Source organism: Pan paniscus, chromosome 20, assembly GCF_029289425.2.
Source record: "Pan paniscus chromosome 20, NHGRI_mPanPan1-v2.0_pri, whole genome shotgun sequence".
NCBI lineage: Eukaryota > Metazoa > Chordata > Mammalia > Primates > Hominidae > Pan > Pan paniscus.
This window is the reverse complement of record NC_073269.2, coordinates 35,694,805-35,715,783: the sequence shown is the minus strand read 5'-3', so window position 1 is coordinate 35,715,783 and position 20,979 is coordinate 35,694,805. Positions and strand designations below refer to the sequence as shown.

General features: G+C 48.6%; 1 protein-coding gene and 1 long non-coding RNA gene across 9 annotated transcripts in view; one reads left to right on the top strand and one right to left on the bottom strand.

Annotated features, from left to right (window-relative positions):
* Nucleotides 1-411: 411 nt before the first annotated feature.
* Nucleotides 412-19,914, bottom strand: LOC106634102 (uncharacterized). Of its 3 annotated transcripts, XR_010110766.1 has the most exons (6): nucleotides 19,778-19,914; nucleotides 13,503-14,488; nucleotides 12,037-12,194; nucleotides 11,229-11,294; nucleotides 4,403-6,333; nucleotides 948-4,300 (listed from the first exon to the last, which is right to left on the bottom strand). It is a non-coding gene; the product is annotated as an uncharacterized LOC106634102 (long non-coding RNA). The 3 variants fall into 3 exon arrangements; XR_004667955.3 differs by lacking the exons at nucleotides 948-4,300; nucleotides 4,403-6,333 and adding an exon at nucleotides 412-940; XR_008622190.2 differs by lacking the exon at nucleotides 4,403-6,333.
* C20H19orf12 (chromosome 20 C19orf12 homolog) overlaps nucleotides 18,114-20,979 on the top strand; it is a 24,988-nt gene continuing 22,122 nt past the window's right edge. For 2 of the 6 annotated variants that reach the window (XM_034945983.3, XM_008969281.5), the window contains exon 1: nucleotides 20,188-20,349. Coding sequence is in view for 1 of the 6 variants with exons in the window: in XM_003816222.6 (XP_003816270.1) it covers nucleotides 20,545-20,567 (23 nt within the window). In the remaining 5 variants the exon portion in view is untranslated. The other 4 variants (XM_008969280.6, XM_014342636.4, XM_003816222.6 and 1 more) reach the window with 4 other exon arrangements.

The window sequence follows — 20,979 nt, the reverse complement described above, 5'->3', positions numbered from 1 at the left end:
CAGCCTCCAGGGCTCAATGAATCCTCCCACCTCAGCCTCCCAGTAGCTGGGACCCCAGGCGCATATCACCACACCTAGCTAATTTCTTTTTCTTTTTCTTTTTTTGTTTTCAGTTGAGATAGGGTCTCACTATTTTGCTCAGGCTAGTCTCAAACTGCTAGGCTTAAGTGATCCATCAGTCTCAGCCTCCCAAAGTGCTGGAATTATAGGCATGAGCTGCCACGCCTCAGCCTTGGGTGCTTTTGAGCATACTTTGCATGCATACAGGCTGTCTCGGGATAGTTTGCACAGCACACTGGTGCACTGTTGATGACATTATGCTACCAGCATATGACACAAGCACCCCGGATGTCCTAGGAAGAAGACACGTGCAAGCCAAGGGCAGGGGCTAAAGCCCAGAAACATTCAGGGGACTGGCACATTGGCAAGGTTGTTAGGGGACCCAGTGGTCTGACACATGCCAGGACAACCCTTGTAAAGGAAGGCACAGGCAGTGGCAGCTTTCCTTCAGCTGCACTAGGGAAGAGGCACAGTGCTGGGTGCACCACCTGGGACACTAGAAGTAGCATACTTGCTGATACTTCTCCCATCCGCCTATCAGACAGCTTGGGAGACTGCCACTCGGAATGGAGTCTAGGGCAAGAAACAGCTGGCCAGGAGGTCTAGGCTGTGAGAGGATCTGCTCTTCCACTCAAGCTGCACAACCCAGAGGAGCCAAAAATATCAGTCTTAGAGTCTCCTATGACGAAGAAGGCTGCCATGCCAACCCTCTGCAAGCTTCAGTAGGAGAGGTGCAGGGTAAACCTTTAGCCCTTGGGAGTGCGGTGGTGCCTTCTGCTGCCGAGAACTCATCTCAGTCTGAGACTAGCTCCTGCCGTGCAGTGGGTCCTCGCAGAGACTCGGAGACTACACAGGACAGTGAGTGACTTTGTTCCTGGAACTGATTACAGTGAGACCCATCAAGTCATAGATTGGGAGGACACAACAGCAACCCATCAGCAGTGAAAATAATGCATTTGAGCTGGGCACGGTGGCTCAGCCTGTAATCCCAGCACTTTGGGAAGCTGAAGAGGAATAATAATAACATGAAGATGCATAATATGTTAATGCAATATTTTAAAGAGTTAAAATTAATGCAAAAATCCATGATGAGCAAAATATTAAAATTTCAAATAGAGACAGGATCAGTAACTGCTGTGCCGAGCCATATTGGTGTCTGAGACAAAAGGAAAAATCAGTACTACTGACCTATGGAAATGGCACTAGCGTGCCAATCACTGGACTTACGTTAAGGTCTGCCAAAAAACCTCTCCTGCAGAGGAGGCACCTAGCAACTGGGTGGACAGGATGGTTCATCCTCTGGGCATCAGCCAGCATCAGCCACCCCATGGCAGGGGAAATAGATAGTTCCATGAATGGTGTGGCCATGGTGGCAAAAGTCAAGGGAGGCATGAGCCCAACACAAGTTCCCTCTTGCTAGAGATGACCTGGCTGCTGCCACTACTGAATGCCCTACCTGCCAACCACATGGACTAATAATGAGCCCTCAAGATGGCACCATTTCACAAGGAGATCAGGCAGTCACAGTGCAAAGTTCATTATATGAGACCCCTTCTGTCATTGATGAGACAGTGATGAGTCCTAGCAGAGTGAACACCGACTCTGGATATGGATTTTCCTTCCTTGCAACAGTGCCTTCACTGGCATCACCAACAGAGCACTTACGGTTGTCTCTGATTTATTGGGAAGGGATTTGAACAACACTGCCTCAAGCCAAGGGGTCTGTTTTACAGCAAAGAAGCTATGGCTCCAAGGTTCCTCTGGAAGCAGCAGGCCTACAAGAACATCAGGATGACCTGTGCCAAGGCTATGCCAGGGTGAAAGCGTGAGCCCACACCCTGTATAATTGGGATACTATCCTTGAAACTGTGGTGTACGTGCCTTACCAAGAGCAGACACATGGTGCTATGATCCCAACAGCAGAAAGACATGGGGCTGGAAACCCAGGGGGTGGCGGGGGAAGTGAAATCGGCTGCTGTCACCATCACTCGCAGAGACCACCTTGAGAAATGTGTGCTTCCTGTGTCCACAGCTTTGGGTGGGGCTCTAGCAAATTCGACGTCTTAGTTCTTGATGGGGGAGGAGGAGCGGAGAGTGGACTCCTCCACCAGGGAACATCACCAATTCTACAGAACTTGAAAATACAAATACTCCCTGGTCCTCTTGGGCTTCTCAAGTCAGTGGGCCAGAGGCAATTAGCAACAATTAGGATAACAGAGTTTCTACATGCAAAAGAATGAAGAGGTAGCCCCTACATTATACGGTATAAATGTTAACTCAGCATGGATCAGTGACAAACATCAGAACTCTTACAAGAAAACATACAGGTAAATCTTCATGACCTTGGATTTGGTAATGGATTCTCAGATACGACACCAAAAACATGAGCAAAGAAAGAAAAAGAGACAAATTGGAATTCATCAAAACTAAACACTTTTGTGCATGAAAGGACATTATCAAGAAACTGAAAAAACAACCGATGGAATGGGAGAAAATATCTGCAAATCATATATCTGATAAAGTTTTAAAATCAAGAATATATAAGGAACTCCTACAACTCAATAACAAAAAGACAACTCAATTAAAAATGAGTAAAGGATTTGAACAGATACACATCCAAAGAAAATATACAAATGACCACAGGAAAGTATACTCAACATCGCTAAACATTAGGAAAATGCAGATCAAAACCAAAATGAGATACCACCCCACACCCATTAGAATGCCTGCTATATATAATAAAAGAAAAATGAAAACACGATAAACTAAAAATAACATGTATTGATGAGAGTGTGTTGGTAAGAAATTGGAATCTTTGTGCACGGTTAGTGGGAATGTGGAATGGTGCAGCCAGCCTGGAGAACAATATGGCAGTTTCTCAAAAAAATTAAACATAGAATTAACATAGAATCAGCTACTCCACTGCTAGGCATATACCCTGAAGAACTGAAAGCAGGACTCAGAGACATCCATGCTGATGTTCACTGCAGCATTATCCACAAGGGCCCAAAAGTGGAAACAAGCCAAGTTGCCATTAACAGGTGAATGAATAACAAAATGTGGCACTCCTTGTACATACAATGGAACATTATTCAGCCATAAAAATGCATGAAGCTTTAATACATGCTACCACATGGATGGACCTTGAAAACACTATACTATGTAAAATAAGTCAGTTTCAAAAGGACAAGTATCATATCATTCTACTTGTTTGAAACATCTACAAGAGACAAAGTAGCAGAGAAAGTAGGCTAGTGGTTACTAGGGGCTAAGGGGAGAGGGGATGGGGAGGTGTTGCTTAATGGTTACAAGGTTTCTGTTTAAGGCAATTAAAAAGTTTTGGAAATACATAGTAGCAATGGTTGTCCAGCAATGTTCATATAATTCAGGCCACTGAATGAACATTTAAAAATGGTTAAAATGGGCTGGGCGTGGTGGTTCACGCCTGTAATCCCAGCACTTTGGGAGGCCAAGGGGTGGGTGGATCACCTGAGGTCAGGAGTTTGAGACCAGCCTGACCAATATGGTGAAACTCCGTCTCTACTAAAAATACAAAAATTAGCTGGGCATGGCTGCTTGTGCCTGTAATCTCAGCTACTCCGGAGGCTGAGGCAAGAGAATCACTTGAACCCAGAAAGTGGAAGTTGCAGTGAACCAAGATCGCGCCCCTGCACTCCAGCGTGGGCAACAAGAGCGAAACTCCGTCTCAATAATAATAATAATAATAATAATAAAATAAAATGGTTAAAGTGGCACATTTTATGTTGTGTGTATTTTACTGCAATAAAAAAAGTACTGATTAAACTGTCAGGAGAAATTAGTTCTTATTATTGCAAGGAGATAGAGTTGTTTCTCCATGAGGGATGGATGAGTATGTTTGGGACTCAGGAGAGTCACTGGGATGTCTCTTAGTATCTTATTTATTTATTTACTTATTATTTTTGGAGACAGGGTTTTGCTCTGTTGCCCAGCTAGAGTGCAATGGTGCAATCACGGCTCACTGCAGCCTCGACCTCCTGGGCTCAAGCGATCCTCCCACCTCCGCCTCCTGAGTAGCTGGGACTACAGGCATGAGCCACCACACCTGAATAATTATTTTTCTTTAGAGATGGGGTCTTGCTCTGTTGCCCAGGCTGGTCTCAAACTCCTGGGCTGAAGTGATCTGCCTGCTTCAGCCTCCCAAAGTGCTGGGATTACAGATGTGAGCCACTGCGCCCTGCCTTCTTGGTGAATCTTGAACCTGCAATTAGATAAAATAGGCAGTCACAGCAGCCAAGGGCCAACCAAGACAAAGCTCAGGAAAGACTCAGAAACTGCAGGGGGGAAGGTGTGGTCACCTCACCTGGCACACAACTTAAACAAGCCAAAGTGCTGGCCAAGAGTGAGGGACATCTGGAGTGGTAGGTGCAGGAGGGAGGCGATGAATAGCAACTGTAGTTTCATTCACAGTAGGATTTACGCAGGCCTCCCCCTTGAAGACCTAGTGACAGGTTGGATTTGATGCAGGGCATGCCTGAGTCTGAGCGGTCCAAGAGGGAGATGATCAGACAATCGCGGGCACCGCCTCGCATCCTCCTGGCCTCCGCTGATTCAGCTATGGCAGTGGTGAGCAGTTTTGTGCAAGCTTCAGCTCATTTGGGCCTCACAGCACCTTGCCTCAAGCATGCTGTTTGCTTTGGCCCCAGGGCTTCCTGAATGCTGTGGCATGGGATGGCAGAAAGAGCCCATTCAGCTTGCAAACATATGTTCAGCCCGAAGGTACGGGGGTTACCGTTCCCAGGGAACTCTCAGCCAATGGGGGAGAGGCAGAAGATTCTGAAAGGTCTTCTGTCTACTCAGCAGTCCGCGTGGGACCGAGCCCTGGGTGCCTGTAGAGGGGACCAGCCTTGGTAATGCACCCTTGTGTTGGCTTGTGAAGGCACTGTGTCACCTTCCCTGGTTCCTCATCCTGCTTCCTAAAATTGCCTCCAAACTCCACCTTCCCTCGGAGAAGGACTGAAGTAGGTAAGTGGAATTTAGTATCAGGTTTGTAAGGGTGAGATCGCAAAGTACTTAAGATACAAACACAAAGTGTCTATCCTACAGACCTGGGCTCAGTCCTTTTTTTTTTTTTTTTTTTTTTTAGACAGGACTGGAGTGCAGTGGCGTGATCTCGGCTCACTGCAACCTCTGCCTCCTGAGGGTTCAAGCAATTCTCCTGCCTCAGCCTCCCGAGTAGCTGGGATTACAGGCACCAGGCTAATTTCTGTATTTTTAGGAGAGACAGGGTTTCACCATGTTGGCCAGGCTGGTTTCGAACTCCTGACCACAAATTATCCACCAGGCTTGGCCTCCCAAAGCACTGGGATTACAGGTGTGAGTGAGCCACTGCACTGGGCCACAGCCAGTGTTGAAATTCCACATAATCACAGACTAAGTTAAAATTTCAAATTAAACATATCTGGATAATTTCATCATAGCAGAAATGGTGAAGGGGTAAATTCTGGCAAAGTGACACGCTCAGTTTGTTAGGTTGCAATCGGGAGGGCAGCGTCTTGAACGCGCTCCGGCGCCCATGGTCCCTGGATTTCCTAATCTATAGCACCCTCTAGTGTTAGCTTTGCTTCATGTCCAGAGCTCAGTGGTAAAAGCCTGAAATTCTGCCTCTGCACAAACCATGCTAAGTGGAAATTTGTGACAGGAGAGGCTCCTTTTATTGCTTTTTCTCTAAGGAGAAGTCATCAGGTGCTTAAATCTTTGGAAATAAATTTGAGCCACCTGTATGTTTAAAATAAAGTATCATGCTTTATGCTTCATTTGTTCTTCCAACAAGTAATTGTTGGGGGTCCCAGCGGTCTGCAGAAGGCCCCATGTTGGAGCAGGAGGTTTTAAATGAAAACGCTGCACATTTTCACAGATGAACAGGGAAGGAGGGTGTCACGCCAATGTCCAAACGGGGAAGTAGTTGGCCGGTGCGTGCAGGGGAGAGAGCTGCCACCGTTCCCCCTCAGTCCCACCTCAGAATTCATCATCCTACCTGGCTCGGAAACAGATTTGGGGAGCATAAGCTCTCTTTATAGTTTGCCCCACAATCAATTTCAGTGCATCTGTGCAGAGTGACATGAACTGTCCTAAATGTCTTCTAAAATAAAAAGACACCTTTGCCTCACTCAGGGCTTCGCAACATTAAATGTACTTGGGTTAAAGGCTTCAGCATACTCCAGTGGGGGCTCATCTTCCTACACTTTGGATAATTCATATGCATGAGAAGACATCGTCATTTTCGGTGCAGTTCTGAAAGGAAGTATTAAGGGCGAGAATTTGATTTTAAGTGAGGGAAGGGAAAAAAAAGGTGTGAATTTAGCTCCAGACTCTGCAGAGGATGAAAGAAGATGTTATATTTCTGTTTGAGACGTTGCAAATCACTCTAGAGTGCCCTCTGAACTTCTCCCTCAGCCCACCTGTCCACAGAATGGCTGGGATTCACTCCACTCTCCAGGATTTACTGTCACCTCTCCCATCCACAGTCTTTTAGGAACAGACCATCTCAGACAGCCCCTAAAGTTACCGCATGGACAACAAATTGTTCTGCAAAGTGATAGCATAGAATGCACCAAAACATCTTGAAAGAAACTTACTCAAGATGTGCTTGTTTCCTCAAGATGATATTTTCTTTGTTTTAACGGGCAGTCTTGTGGGTATATATGTCTATGTTTAGCCAAAATGAAAAATGCTCCTAAAATAAAATCTCAGAAACTTTGACCAGAGTGCTTGTATGTTCTAAGGGGGAAAGAGTGTTGCATAATTCATTACGGGAGCAGACTAAACCTTCCCTCCACTTAGAAGAGTGGAGCTGGGTGTGGTGGCTCATGCCTGTAGTCCCAGCACTTTGGGAGGCCAAGGCAGGAGGCCAGGAGTTCAAGACTAGCCTGGGCAATACAGGGAGACTCTGTCTCTAAAAATAATTTAAAAATTAGCCAGGTGTGGTGGCATGCACCTGTAGTCCCAGCTACTCAGGAGGCTGAGGTGGGATGATCACTTGATTCCAGGGATTCCAGGCTGCAGTGAGCTATGATTATACCACTGCACTCCAGCCGGGGTGACACAGTGAGACCCTGTTTCTAAAAAATAATTTAAAATAAAACTAAATAGAAGAAAGATGGGCACTAAGCCTAAAAATTTGACCACACTAAACATAAGGTGTTAGTTCAGAGCTCTGGACCCCAAAAGCTGTGGCCTGGAGTGGGTGAGTGTTTTATTGTCCCTGATATGGGAAAAGGAGTCCAGGAAGAGGCTGGTCCACAGATAAGAGAGTAGCAGGAGACCCTGTAAGATGCTGAGAGCCTGGCTGGGCCCAAGTAACTCTCAAGAACCAGGAGGTCTCAATATTCCCTTCCAGGCACCTGGTGAGACACGCTGCTACATTGAACCCTCACTGGCCACTGTAGGCCCAACAGTCAAAGTCTGTGGCACCAACACCTTGTGTTAGAGAGACTTCGGGGAAGTCCCTGTGAAGGTCTGGAGCTCCCAGTTCATTTGGGCCAGGCACACTGAACAGAGGGAGGGCTGGAGGAGCTGAGGAGGGAGGCAAGGAGGCGAACCCTGAAGAATCAGGCTTTAGAGGCTCCTGATCAGGAGAAACGCACAGGTGGCTCTTACCACCTCTCTCAGCAACCTTTAGAGATTCCGGGCTGGTGTTTGCTAGCTTAAAAATCACTCATTTAAAATAATTAAAAATCATTTAGAAAAGGAGGGCTTTATTTCTCATATAGAGTTACAACCTGCAAGGCAGCCACCCTGACCGGCTAAGAAGTGTAGTCTCCAGTAGAAGCCAATAGGCAGGCACTTTGAGGAAGGGTGGGAGGGGATAAGACAGGAATTCAAGCTGAATGGGTTGGCCAGGTATACATATTCAACAGGATATAGGAAGAGCTATGAATATTCATGGAAGGAGGCCATACACATATGTGATAAGCAAACATGCATGTTACATGCATCCCATGTTCACCTTGGAGTGGAGAATACACATTTAAGTGTATTACAATCAGGCTGTAGACGTCAAAAGGTGAATCAGGGACATGAAGGCATTGCACAGCCTCTGTAAATGGGCGGAACCAGGCCATGGTCAGTGGTCTCTTATCAGGAGAAAGTTACTGAATCAGCCTCTTGTCCAATCAAAGCTTCAGTTCTGGCTGGTGGAACGAGGGTCAGTTAGTGTCTGGCAGTGGGCGAACTGCAATTGTTTTAATATTACCTATCTCCAAGCCATTGGTTTGTTTAGCTGCTAGAGAAAAAGAAACCCATTGTGGCAGCTGGAAACTAGTTTATTCTTTAAGTGTAGGGGTGTGTGACTTAACCCTTCCCTGATATGGCCCTTAGGTCCTGGTTATGATTTGGTATCTTACTGTCACAGAATCCATTCTGCCAGTCTTATGACCTCTATTTTATTTTTATTTTTTAGAGACAGGGTCTCAGTCCATCACCCAGGCTGGAGTACAGTGGCATGATCTCGGCTCACTGCAACCTCCACCTCCCAGGTTCAAGCAATTCTCCTGCCTTAGCCCCCTGAGTAGCTGGGATTACAGGCACCCACACACCCGGCTAATTTTTGTATTTTTAGTAGAGAAGTGGTTTCACCATGTTGGCCAGGCTGGTCTCGAACTCCTGACCACAGTTGATCCTCCCACCTCAGCCTCCCAAAGTGCTGGGACTACAGGCGTGAGCCACTGCGACCACCATGACCTCTATTTTAACATGAATGCTGCTCATTTGTGTTTAAGCCACAAAAGGGAGGGGGTAGAGCGGGGTGTGTCTGACCTCCCTTCCCGTCATGGCTAGGAACTCTGTGGTTAAGGTTCCTCTGGGGTCCCCTTGGCCAAGAGGGGGTCTGTTCAGTTGGTTGGGGGGCGCTGAGGATTTCATCTGTAGTTCTCATGTTTCACTGTAAGTAGACTGAGGGCTTAAATCACTTTTATTTATTAATGTTAAGGGGGACGTCCATTAAACCTGAAAGACTTGGGGACACCAACAAGGCTGATAGCCATTAGATAATTATTATTAATGACAGTCATTAGTGATACCAATTATGTACCAATCATTCCGGGCATGAGAGCTATAGGGATAAATAAGACATAACAGCCTCCTCCCTTGTGGAGCCTGCCTTCTGGGAAGGGGGAGTGTTGGTGTTCCATGAAAGTGTGACAATATCAAAAATCCCTCTTAGGCCAGGCACAGTGGCTCACGCCTGTAATCCCAGCACTTTGGGAGGCAGAGGCGAGTGGATCACTTGAGGTCAGGAGTTTGAGACCAGCCTGACCAACATGGTGAAATCCTGTCTCTCCTAAAAATACGAAAAATTAGTCTGGCATGGTGGCGGGTGCCTGCAATCCCAGCTACTTGGGAGGCTGAGGCAGGACAATTGCTTGAACCTGGGAGGCAGAGGTTGCAGTGAGCTGAGATCGCAGCCATCGCACTCCAGCCTGGGCGACAGAGTGAGACCCCTTCTCAAAAAAAAAAAAAAAAAAAATCTTATTTTTTGTCTGTTGTTCTACTAACAGGTTTGGCTTGCAGGAAATCTGCAATGCCTGGGACATTTCAGATTTGCAATTTAGGGAGGACCAGGGTGTACAGACCTCCAACCTCAGCACTCACAGCTTTGTCTCCTCCCTGAATTTCCCTCTTTTTTTTGAAATTGCTTTGTCATCCAGACTGGAGTGCAATGGCACGATCATACCTCATCACAGCCTTGAGCTCCTGGACTCAAGCGATCCTCCTGCCCCAGCCTCCTGTGTAGCTGGGACTACAGATGTGCACCACCACATCCAGCTAATTTTTTATTTTTGTAGTGTCGGCTCTCTATGTTGCCCAGGCTGGTCTTGAACTCCTGGCCTCAAGCGATCCTCCCACCCCAGCTTCCCAAAGTGGTGGGATTACAGGCGTAAGCCACCAAACCTGGCCTGTACTTCCCATTTGGCAGCACTGTCTCGATAGTATTGTAGCTCTGGTTGCTGTGTTCATGCGTACACTTAGGTTTTCTTTCTCTGAAAAGTCAGGGATGCCAGAAGGGGACCTTATCTCTCTTGGCTACTATTCTATTCCCCAGTCTGAAGGGGGAGCTGGCACTGGGAAGGCCCTGAGTCCATGTTTGTTTTCTGGGAATACCATTAAAGGTAACTGACCACTTTTGTTCGCATTGACTAGAAACACAAGAAATGATGGCTTTAGCTGTATAATACTCTCCTCCAGGCAATTGAAACAGCCCTACCCAATCATATTAATGATAATCACTCGTGGTAACCAGTCTCTGAGTTGGCCCCAGTGATCCATGCCTACCAGCCTTCATGCCTCTGTGCAGTCCCAGCCACATGGACGAATGTGTAGGGGTGTTGCAGTGATGGTGTGCAACCTTTAAGCCAGATCATGAAGACGCTGTGGCTTCTGCTTGGTTGTTTGGATCCTTCCCTCTGGAGGATGCCAACTTCCTCATCAAGAGGACATTGGAACAGCCTGTGGAGAGCCCCACCTGCTGAGGCACTCAGGCCTCATGGCCAACAGCCCAGCCACATGAGAAAGTGGTCCTCTGGGAAGCACATCACCAGGCCCAAGCACCCCTTCAGATGACTACAGCCTCAAGAGAGGGCTCAATCTAGAACTGCCCAGCTACAGCACTCTCAAATTCCTGACCCTTGGGAGCTGTGAGAGAGGACATTGGTCTTAAGCCACTAAGTTTTGCATTTGATATGCAGCAATAAATAACAACTACAGTGATACTAATGTTGTTTCTTAATAATACCAATTAGTGATGATTTCTTGGTCTTTTTTTTTTTTTTTTTTTTTTTAAAGAAATGAGGTCTTGCTATGTCTCCTAGGCTGGAGGGCAGTGATGCAATCATAGCTCACTGCAGCCTCAAACTCCTGGGCTCAAGTGATCCTCCTGCCTCAGCCTCCCAAGTAGCTGGGACTACAGGCACAGGCTACCACACCCGGCTAATTTTTAAATCTGTTGTAGAGACGAGGTCTCACTATGTTACCCAGGTTGGTCTTGAACTCCTAGGCCTTCCAAAGTGTTGGGATTACAGGTGTGAGCCACGACGCCAGGCCCCACATTATCTTTTTTAAAAGATGCAATATAAAACCTTAGCAAACAGTGTGCTCGCTTTGCAAATGCAGCTTTAAGAGAAGCCCCTTACCTTCCAGTGCCTTCCAATTGCATCGTTGCCCCCGAGTTCCTCCTACGCGGAAATCTGGTGCTTTCACTGTAAGAAAAGCAGGCATAAGAAAGTGAGAGGGTTGAAGTTCTATTTATTGCCACAGTCAAAGGGGGCAGCCAGAACAAACGCAGGGTTTCCGGGGAGTTAGCTGTGGAGCGCAGCAGAAAGGCCGCTGGGGTCTGGCTGGGAGGACAGATTTCCTTGGCGCGCTGTGCAGCAGCCTTCCCAGAGGATGGGGGCCGGGGGGGATGGGGGGCGAATTATTTCAATAATAAAGGAAAGGAAGATTTTTATTTTAGGTCAATAAAACAAAAAACTCGACCATAATTCGTTAATTTTATTGAAATGGCATGCAAATTACTTGATGAAACTTAGCAGAAAAGCGGCTCGGTGCAAACAACGAGCATTGTTTGGGAGCGCGTTTCCCGTTGGTCTCAAATCCACATACAATATTTCCTTAGTGCTTAATTATTTCCCCACTGCTCGCGTCTGCAGGGCTGAGCCCTTTGTCTGGCTCGCTTTGCATGCGGCGGGCAGCAAGTGCGGCGCCCTCCCCCGCGCCCGGCACAGATGGAGCCCAGGGGCCTTTGTTTTAGGGGTGGAGCGACAAGATCTGTAAAGCGGGCGCTGCAGGCCCGGTGCACGTGCTGCGGGCGCGGGGGTCCCCAGGCCGCCGTCCCCTTCCTTCCTCCGCCCCATTGTCTGCCGGCGTATGGGAAGCCGCTGCGCTCCCGCCGTGCGAGCGCTGTAATCTTTGAGGTTTCTGCAGATTTGTGGAGGAGCTTACTTGACAGCAATCTCTTGGCGTGCTCAGATCACTCTGCAAGCCTCTGGCACACGCAGGGCCGCCGCTAAAGCAAGGGCCTCTGGTCCCCCGGGCCTGCCCCGCGCAGCTCCTCCTGGCAGCTCCTCCAGCAAAGCACCTCAGCACCGAAAAATAAAATCCTACGGCGGGGATTTAGACCAGAGAGGAGTGAGGTTTTGGGGCCTGGCGCCTGCTTGAGCCTCGGGTAGGGGAGGGTCTTCCTTGGCTACTGGGTATGCTGTGGGCCCACGCTGCACCCCTAAATTCCTGACCCAAAGGACCTGCCAAAGGTAATCCATCGCCCCAAAGTCACCCTATTCGGGTGGGATCTCTGCTTTCATAACAGAGAAGGGTCCCAGCAAGGGGACTGAGGAACGAATGTGTGCAAAACACTGGTTTCATTCTGAAGTCAGAAGTGTGGTTCCCCCATGCAGCTGGAATTTTGCAGGGACGGCCCGGCTATAAGATGGGTAATGCATGTAGAGTAGGAGGGAGGGCAGACCCCAGAGACCCCACCCCACTGCAGGTGAAACGCAAAAGAACGTCTTGCAGATTCCAAGGTGCCCACTCTTCCCGGCGCTCCAAACTATCAGGATGTTTTCCGTGCTGGAGGAGTCCCTGACATTTCCTCCTCTCTGATTTTCGCCATATTTACAACGTGTGTGTGTGTTTACCTTCCTGGACTTCCCTGCCTTCCAAAGGCGCTCTGCACCCAGTGCAAATGCCCTCACCCTCAGGGCCCTCTCAGGTCTCCCCATCTCTGCCAGCCGTGTGTTAAGCGAAGAACAGAGGCTTGAAGGCCAAGAGCCCTAGATTTCTGTTCTGATTGTGTTACTGACAGTGTGATCAAGGGCAGGTCCCTTCCTCTCTCTATTTTCGGGGTAGCCTAAGAAATCGTCTGAGAACTGGAGGGGCTCTGTCTAATCGAAGACTGTGACTGGGAAGCCTCGGTTCTTTGCAGGGCCCAGAACCTGCCCCTCCATCAGCAGTTCCAGACTCTGAGCCTGGGAGCGTGCATTACCAGGAACAAGGAGACACGGTGGCTACACGTGAAGGTGGGTTCTGATGATGCTAGATTGCTGTGGGCAGATATTCTGGGACTTCTCAGAGCCCTGAAATCCTTCCTTTGTGGAAAAGTCAACTGGGCCGAAAGCTGGACCTGATGTCCAAGATTTGAGGGTCACCCTTCCCCACAGGTGGGGTCTTCTTGGAGGGGGAGACCTTCACTGTTGGAGTCAGCAAGCCCATTCCTGAATCCCAGCTCTGCCTCTAGCAGCTGCGGGTGTCTGCAGCCTCTAATTTAACCAAGAAAATCTCCAGCCCCCTGCTTTTCAAGGTGGAGCTACCACCTGAAATAGGATGTGACCTAGCCTGAATGTGCCTAGAAGTTTCAGCTCCTCTGTTTTCATGATCACTAGTATTAGTGTTTCATGATCACTAGTATTTACCTTCTCAAAATATAGTTTGTCGGCCGTGTGCCGTGACTCATGCCTGTAATTCCAGCACTTTGGGAGGCCAAGGTGGGTGGGTCACTTGAGGGCAAATCGCTTGATATCAGGCGTTCAAGACCAGCCTGGACAACATGGCGAAACCCCGTCCCTACTAAAAATACAAAAATTTGCCAGAAATTGCTTGAGCTTGGGAGGCAGAGGTTGCAGTGAGCCAAGATTGTGCCACTGCACTCCAGCCTGGGTGACAGAGCGAGGCTTCGTCTAAAAAAATAAAAAATAAAAAGTTAGCCAGGCATGGTGGTACACACCTGTAGTCCCAACTACTAGGGAGGCTGAGGTAAGAGAATTTCTTGAACCTGGGAGGCAGAGGTTGCAGTGAGCCGAGACTGCACCACTGCACTCCAGCCTGGAAGACAAAGTGAGACTCCATCTCAAAAAAAATTAATACCAGGGTTATGGAGACTTCTCCAGCAATAATGAAAGAAATTTTGCAGATATATAGAGACAATCTAGGTGACATTCTTTTTAAAATTGTGTGCACCACAGGCTAACAAACAAGCAAATACCACGGGTGACTTCATTTATGTACACTGGAACGAAAGAGAACATTCTGCTATAGAACAAAACCTCAAACAGACCAAAGCTCCAACAGAAGAAAAGACAAACCACCCCCACCCCAAATTCAAAGCTGCCTTAAAGTAAAACTAGTGGGAGAAAGAATTTGCATTCTCTGAGCAATTTGAAATAAAAACTTCAGAATCATAATAGTGACTCTACCATAATTTTCTGTAATAAAACATCTATTATAACAGATATGGCAATACAATAAAAGTCCTATTGTTCCAGAAACTGTATTATAACTGAAACAGGATAATTATAGAAATACTTGCGTGAGAATTGCATGTTCAACAGAACCATTGAAAAATCATTCTTCTCAGACTGAAAATAAGTCTTCCAGGCACAGAAGAACTCTTCAGTGAGATCTGAAATGCAAGACAAGGTGGAATTTTTTAAAGTCTTTTATAGCAGCTTGACCTTCTAAAGTCTCGTCAGGGCCATCTGTAAACTCCAAGGCCCCATCAGCCTCCAGCTCTGAGTTCCACACTTTATTTGGAATACTAACATCTATGAGTAGATTTTTAAGTAGGGCATCTCTTTACATTCTTTCAATAGACAGATTTTCGGGTGAATCTTGGCTCTATCGAGTTCATTTGTAAATTCTAACTTAGAATTTTTAGCTTTTTAGAACAGTTGACCTCTGGAACATTTTGTAGAAATCCCATCCTATGTGGAAGGGATTGCTGATAGTACCACCCTCCCTGTTTTATAGTTTACAAAGCACCTTTCAGTTTTTATTCCTCTTTGAATCCTCACAATAATCCCAGGTTGTTGAGAGCAGGGATTCTCATCCTGATTTTGTATTTGAGGAAATTGAGGATTATCTGTTTGGGAGCAGGGGCTGGGGGATTTGTCTGGAAGCTGTGTTTGCAGTGTAAGCATGCTGTTTTTACTTAGTTTGTCTTTTTTTTTTTTTTTTTTTTTTTTGCTGTGGCTTTGGGGAAACTGATGAGAATTAGTGAGGAACCAGAGGGCCTGCAAGCCTTCTGTGACAAGTAGGGCTTGTCACCACTACTGACTTTTAATGTCCCATCTTGGGTAACCTGGTACTTGAAAGGTTGGGAACCTGGAGGAAATTCACTGAGTGATGATGGTGGCTGAGGGACTGAGGGAGGGAGCTGGGAGGAAATAATAATAATAATGACAATGATGATAACACACACTCAACATGACAGCAGATATGCAGAGTGGTGCTAAGTGGTGACTAAAGGGACATGATAACCATCTACAAATATTTGAAGGATGTAAACACCAAGGAAGAAGATGAATTAATTATTTAAAAGAACAGTGATGAAGCCTGGGAGGAGATCATTACCAGTCCCCAAGCCACCTTGTCCTTCCACAACCCTTTCAGGATTAAGCTCTCCCAAGACCGAAGGGAGGTGGCAGGATGGTTTCCCTGCACACAACAGTCTTGACATAGGCATGGCCCGAGGCTGTTAATATTTTTTTGAGACAGGATCTCACTCTGTTGCCCGGCGAAGTGTAGCAGTACGATCACAGCTCACTGCAATGCAGCCTCAGTCTCCTGGGCTCAAGCGATCCTTCCACCTCAGCCTCTTGAGTAGCTGGGTCTACAGACGCATGCCACCATGCCCGACTAATTTTTAAATTTTTTGTAAAGATGAGGTATTGCTATGTTGCCCAGGCTGGTCTTGAACTCCTGGTCTGAAGTAATTCTCCCACCGTGACCTCCCAAAGTGCTGGAATTACACTAGTGAGCCACCGCGCTTAACCCGAGGCTGTTATTTTTATTTTTTTGAGACGAGGTCTCGCTCTGTCGCCCAGGCTGGTGTGCGGAGTGCAGTGGGGCCATCTCAGCACACTGCAACCTCCGCCTCCCAGATTTAAGCGATTCTCCTGCCTCAGCCTCCTGAGTAGCTGAGACTACAGGCGCGCTACAGCACGCCCAGCTAATTTTTGTATTTTTAGAAGAGACGGAGTTTCACCATGTTGGCCAGGATGGTCTCGATCTCTTGATTTCGTGATCTGCCTGCCTCGGCCTCCCAAAGGGCTGGGATTACAGGCATGAGCCACCATGCTCGGCCCAAGGGTGTTATTTTTATTGTGCCATGGGTGGACATGTATGTACTATGCACGTGCTCAGATTATAATAATCACAGCTGGCATCTGGTGAATACTTCGTGCTAGGGTTTGCATGTTTCCTTTAAAACTCATGTTGAAATTCAATGGCCATTGTGGTGATATATATATATATATTATATTAAATATTATATATAATAGTACAATTATATATACTGATATATTATATTATATATTATATAATTCTATATCTTTGTCCAAACTTATATATTATATAATTCTATATCTTTGTCCAAACTTATATATTATATATATTTTATATAATATAACATATGTTATATATATATTTTATATAATATATAACATGTTATATATTATATATATTTTATATAATATATAACATATGTTATATATATTATATATTATACGATATATATTTTTTATATATATATATATTTTTGAGATGGAGTCTACCCTGTTACCCAAGCTGGGGTGCAATGGCATTTTCTTGGCTCACTGCAACCTCCACCTCCCGAGTTCAAGAGACTCTTCTGCCTCAGCCTCCCGAGTAGGTGGGATTACAGGCATGTGCCTCCATGCCTGGCTAATTTTTTTATTTTTAATAGAGATGGGGTTTTGCCATGTTGGCCTGGCTGGTCTCAAACTCCTGACCTCAGGTGATCTGCATTGGCCTCCCAAATTGCTAGGAGAACCTTTCAGCAGTGATGAGGTCATGAGAGCTTTGCCCTCATGAATGGATTAATGCTGTGATCACAGGAGTGGGCTCTTGATAAAGGAATAAGGGTGGCCCTCTTCCCTCTCTTATGCTCCCTCTTAATGTGATAACTTCTGCCATCTTATCATGTAGCAAGAAGGCCCTCACCAGATGTGGCCCTTAGATCTTGGAATTTCCAGCCTCCAGAACTATGAGCCAAATAAATATCTTCTCTTTATAAATTACTCAGTCAGTGGCATTCTGTTGTAGCAGTAGAAAACAGATTAAGACACCTGGTATTAAGGGTTGAATTGTATAAAGATGTGTTGAAGTCCTAACCCCATCACTGGGAATGTGACCTTATTTGGAAACAGGGTCTTTGCAGATGTAATCAAGTTAAAATGAAGTTATTAGGGAGGGCTCTTAATCCAATATGACTATCAATCAGAAGAGAGAAGTTTGGGCTGGGTGCAGTGGCTCGCGCCTGTAATCCCAACACTTTGGGAGGCTAAGGTGGGCGGATCACCTGAGGTCAGGAGTTTGAGACCAGCCTTACCAACATGGTGAAACCCTGTCTCTACTAAAAATACAAAAATTAACCAGGCATGGTGGTGCACACCTGTAATCCCAGCTACTCGGGTGACTAAGGCATGAGAATTGCTTGAACCCGGGAGGTGGGGGTTGCAGTGAGCCGAGATTACACCACTGTACTCCAGCCTAGGCAACAGAGGAGACTCTGTCTCAAAGCAACAACAAAAAGAAACAACAAAAGAAGCTACAGGGTTTTTGGGTGTGGCCCACATGGCGGATCATCCAGCCCTGGTCTAGGTGGGTGGCTTTAGCTTGAAGGAGCCATGGAAGTTTTAGGAGCTGGTGCACTCAGCTTTGGGAGAAAGTGAGGGCATAGAACGCTGGCCTCAGGGGCCCCGTCTGAGTTTTGACTCTGGCTGGCCGTGTGAACACCACCTAGCACCCTAGGGCATTGTTGGGCCCATCAGCAAGAGAATGTTTTGTCAAGGTGGGGGTAGCTGGATTTCCCACTACCTTGGGCCCATGAGGCTCATGGGACTTTGGAGAAGCCGCTCATTTTCACATTCTGTAATGTAAACAAGAATAATCTAGATTCATATATATTACCTCCTTTTATGTTGAGAACAACCCTATAGGATAAGCACTACTCTTGTTGCCATTTCCCAGATGAGGAAACTGAGGCACGGAGACGTGGAAGAACTTTCCCTAGGTCACTGTAAGCAGCATAAAGCATCGCTGTGTGCTGGGCCAGTGCCATTTCCGCGCCACCACCGAGACCCCACGGCACGCCTTGCTCACTGCGCAGGAGGCCGCAGTTGCCTTTAGGAGCATGAGGCACTGTGTGCTCCATCTCTGGGGTTCAGAGTGTGCGGTCATGTTATGCCTGCATTCGTATCAGAATGAGGCCCAGGAGGCTGATGGGTTGCAGATTTGCATGCAATGGCGCAATCTCGGCTCACTGCAACCTCCATCTCCCGGGTCCAAGCGGTTCTCCTGCCTCAACCTCCCGAGTAGCTGGGACTACAGGCTTGCACCAACCATGTCTGGCTCATTTTTCCATGTTTAGTGGAGATGGGGTTTCACCATGTTGCCCAGGCTGGTCTCAAAGTCCTGGCCTCAGGTGATCTGCCCGCCTCGGCCTCCCAAAGTGCTGGGATTACAGGTGTGAGCCACCGCGCTGGGCTGCATGAACCTCTTACATGCTTGCCTTCTCTGGAGGGCCTGGACTTTGAAGCTTCTTTCACTCCCAGCATCTTTCCCTACACAGGCCCTCGCCCCACTATCTCTGGGGGAGGAGTCTGCAGGCCAGTTCTGCAATGTGCCGCCAGAGGGAGCTGCCCGCAGAGAAACGGGAGCGCCACACTCAGGCCCCAGGAAGGCAGCAAGCTGAGCTCCCCTGGCCTCAGTTCACTTTCCCTCTTGAAAGTCACCCAAACTCAAGCAAAAGCTCCGATTCAGGAATAAATGGGGTTGTTTTATCCCAGCCAAGGCCTGGGGAAGCTTGGTATTAAGAGCGTTTGTTCCATTCTTTTAAAAATGGAAAAGGGTCCGTCCTCTGGGTGCCCATGGCACCCTGGAAAGCAGGCAGAGTGCTGGTCACAGGCGGAGACTTTGAGCTACCGAGACCGAGGCTGGAGTCTGGGCCCTGAAACTTTCTAACCAGGATGGCCTTGGGCAGAGCAGCCTGTGTTTAGAGCTTCCCATCTGTAATATAGCAATGACAACCGTGCCTGCTTTGCAGGGTTCCTGTTAGGATTAATTCTCTATAGAGCCCCCCAGAAGCCACTTTGGGATTTGAGATGGTTCAAGGCCAGACCTTGCATGACAAGAGTAGGGACAGCTTTCCACAGGCCTCAATACAGTAGTATTCCCAGGCAGTTCTGCAACCCCAGCCTCATGCCCTTTGCACCTTCCTAAGAGGCTGCCTTGCCTCAGCTTTGGTCCCCATCCAAGACTCCTAAGAGCAAAGCCAGTTCTTTTCCTTTTTTTTCTTTCTTTAAGAGACGGTCTCACTCTGTGACCCAGGTTGAAGTGCAGTGGTGGGATCATAGTTCACTGCAGCCTCGAACTCCTGGGCTCAAGCAATCCTCCCGCTTCAGCCTCCCAAAATGCTGTAGGTCACAGGTATGACTCACCCACCCGGCCTAATTTTTATTATTATTTGTAGAGATGGGATGTCACTGTGTTGCCCACGCTCGAACTGCTGGGCTCAAGCAATCCTCCCTCCTCAGCCTCACTGGCAGCTGGGATTACGGGTCCCACCCAGCCTGCTTCTCCTTTTGCAACCCCCAGACCCAGAGGCTCCAGAGCAGGCTCTGGAACAGCGGAAATCTGGCTCCGGCCCACACATTCACCAAATACTGACGCAGCACCCTTGACCTCCAGATGCCCCTGTGCTCTCTTCTGTGCCCAGGCTGCGGGGAGAGAGGGGTCCTCCAGGCCAAAGGGAGGGAGGTCTCCGGGAGGTCCCCGCGGTCCTGGAGGCAGGTGCGCGGGGGCCGGATGTGATCATGCGTGCGCGTGGGAGAAAGGCAGGGCTGGGCCTGCGGGAGCGCGGCCTTGCGGTTCCCAGGACTCTTCTCCGGGCGCCTCGTCTCCTTACGCCACCCGCAACCCAAGCCAGGGCCCGGGTGACAGCGGCGGGGTGGGCCAGGACCGGGGAGGGGGTGCCCAGCAGCGACCCCCGGCTCCCCCTAAGGCCGGGCGCAGCTCGGAGCCAGGAGCTGGCCCGGCGCGTGGCTTCCCGGAAGGCCCGGCGCAGCCGGAAGGTGGGACGGAGGGCGGGGCCAGCGCCGGGGCCGCCACCAAAGCCTGCGCGACCCTCCGCGGGGCTGGGGCCGGGGCTGGGGAGCTGGGCGGGGAGCCCGGGGCCTGCCAGGCCCGGGCTGCAGCCGCGTCTGATCGCCGAGCGCGCCGCGTAGACCTCCGCTCCCCCAGGTAAAGGAGCGCCCGGAGCCGGGGCGGGGCGCCTCCCAGGCCGCGCCCCGCGAGAGGAGGGGGCACCCCAAGAGCGGGCCTGGAGACCCGGGAGTGCCTTGGGGAGAGGGTCCCCGCCCTGCAGGGAGCCCGGCCCTCCCGGTGCCGGGGTGGACACTGTTAGTGTAGTCATTGTCCCTATGGAGAAACTGAGGCATGGAGAGGCTGAAGTCACACAAGTAAGCAGCAGAGCTGGGACTAGAGTCCCGGGCCCTGGCTCGCTGTCACCCAGGAGTGGCGTAGGCATGGGTGTGGTGGGTGGGGGTGGGGTGCGGGTGGTGGACGTGGTGGGAGTGGGTGAGGTTGGGTGGGGTGGGGATGTGGGTTTGGCAGGGGTGGGGTGCGGAATGTGATGGGTAGGGGTGGGGTAGAGTGGGGGTGGCTGGTGGGGCAGGGGCGGGGCTGGGGGTGGGGTGCTAGGTATTATAAATGTGAAGCGGATCCTGACAGGACACCTGTGGGGCAGCGGAGCTGGGCTGAGCCATGTGGGAAGAAAATCTGGGCGCTAGTTTAGATTTGGTCAGGAAGGGTCGTTAATGCTTTAGGAGGTGAGATTAGTTTTGGGGGTGGCAGGTAGTTTGTTGAGCTTTT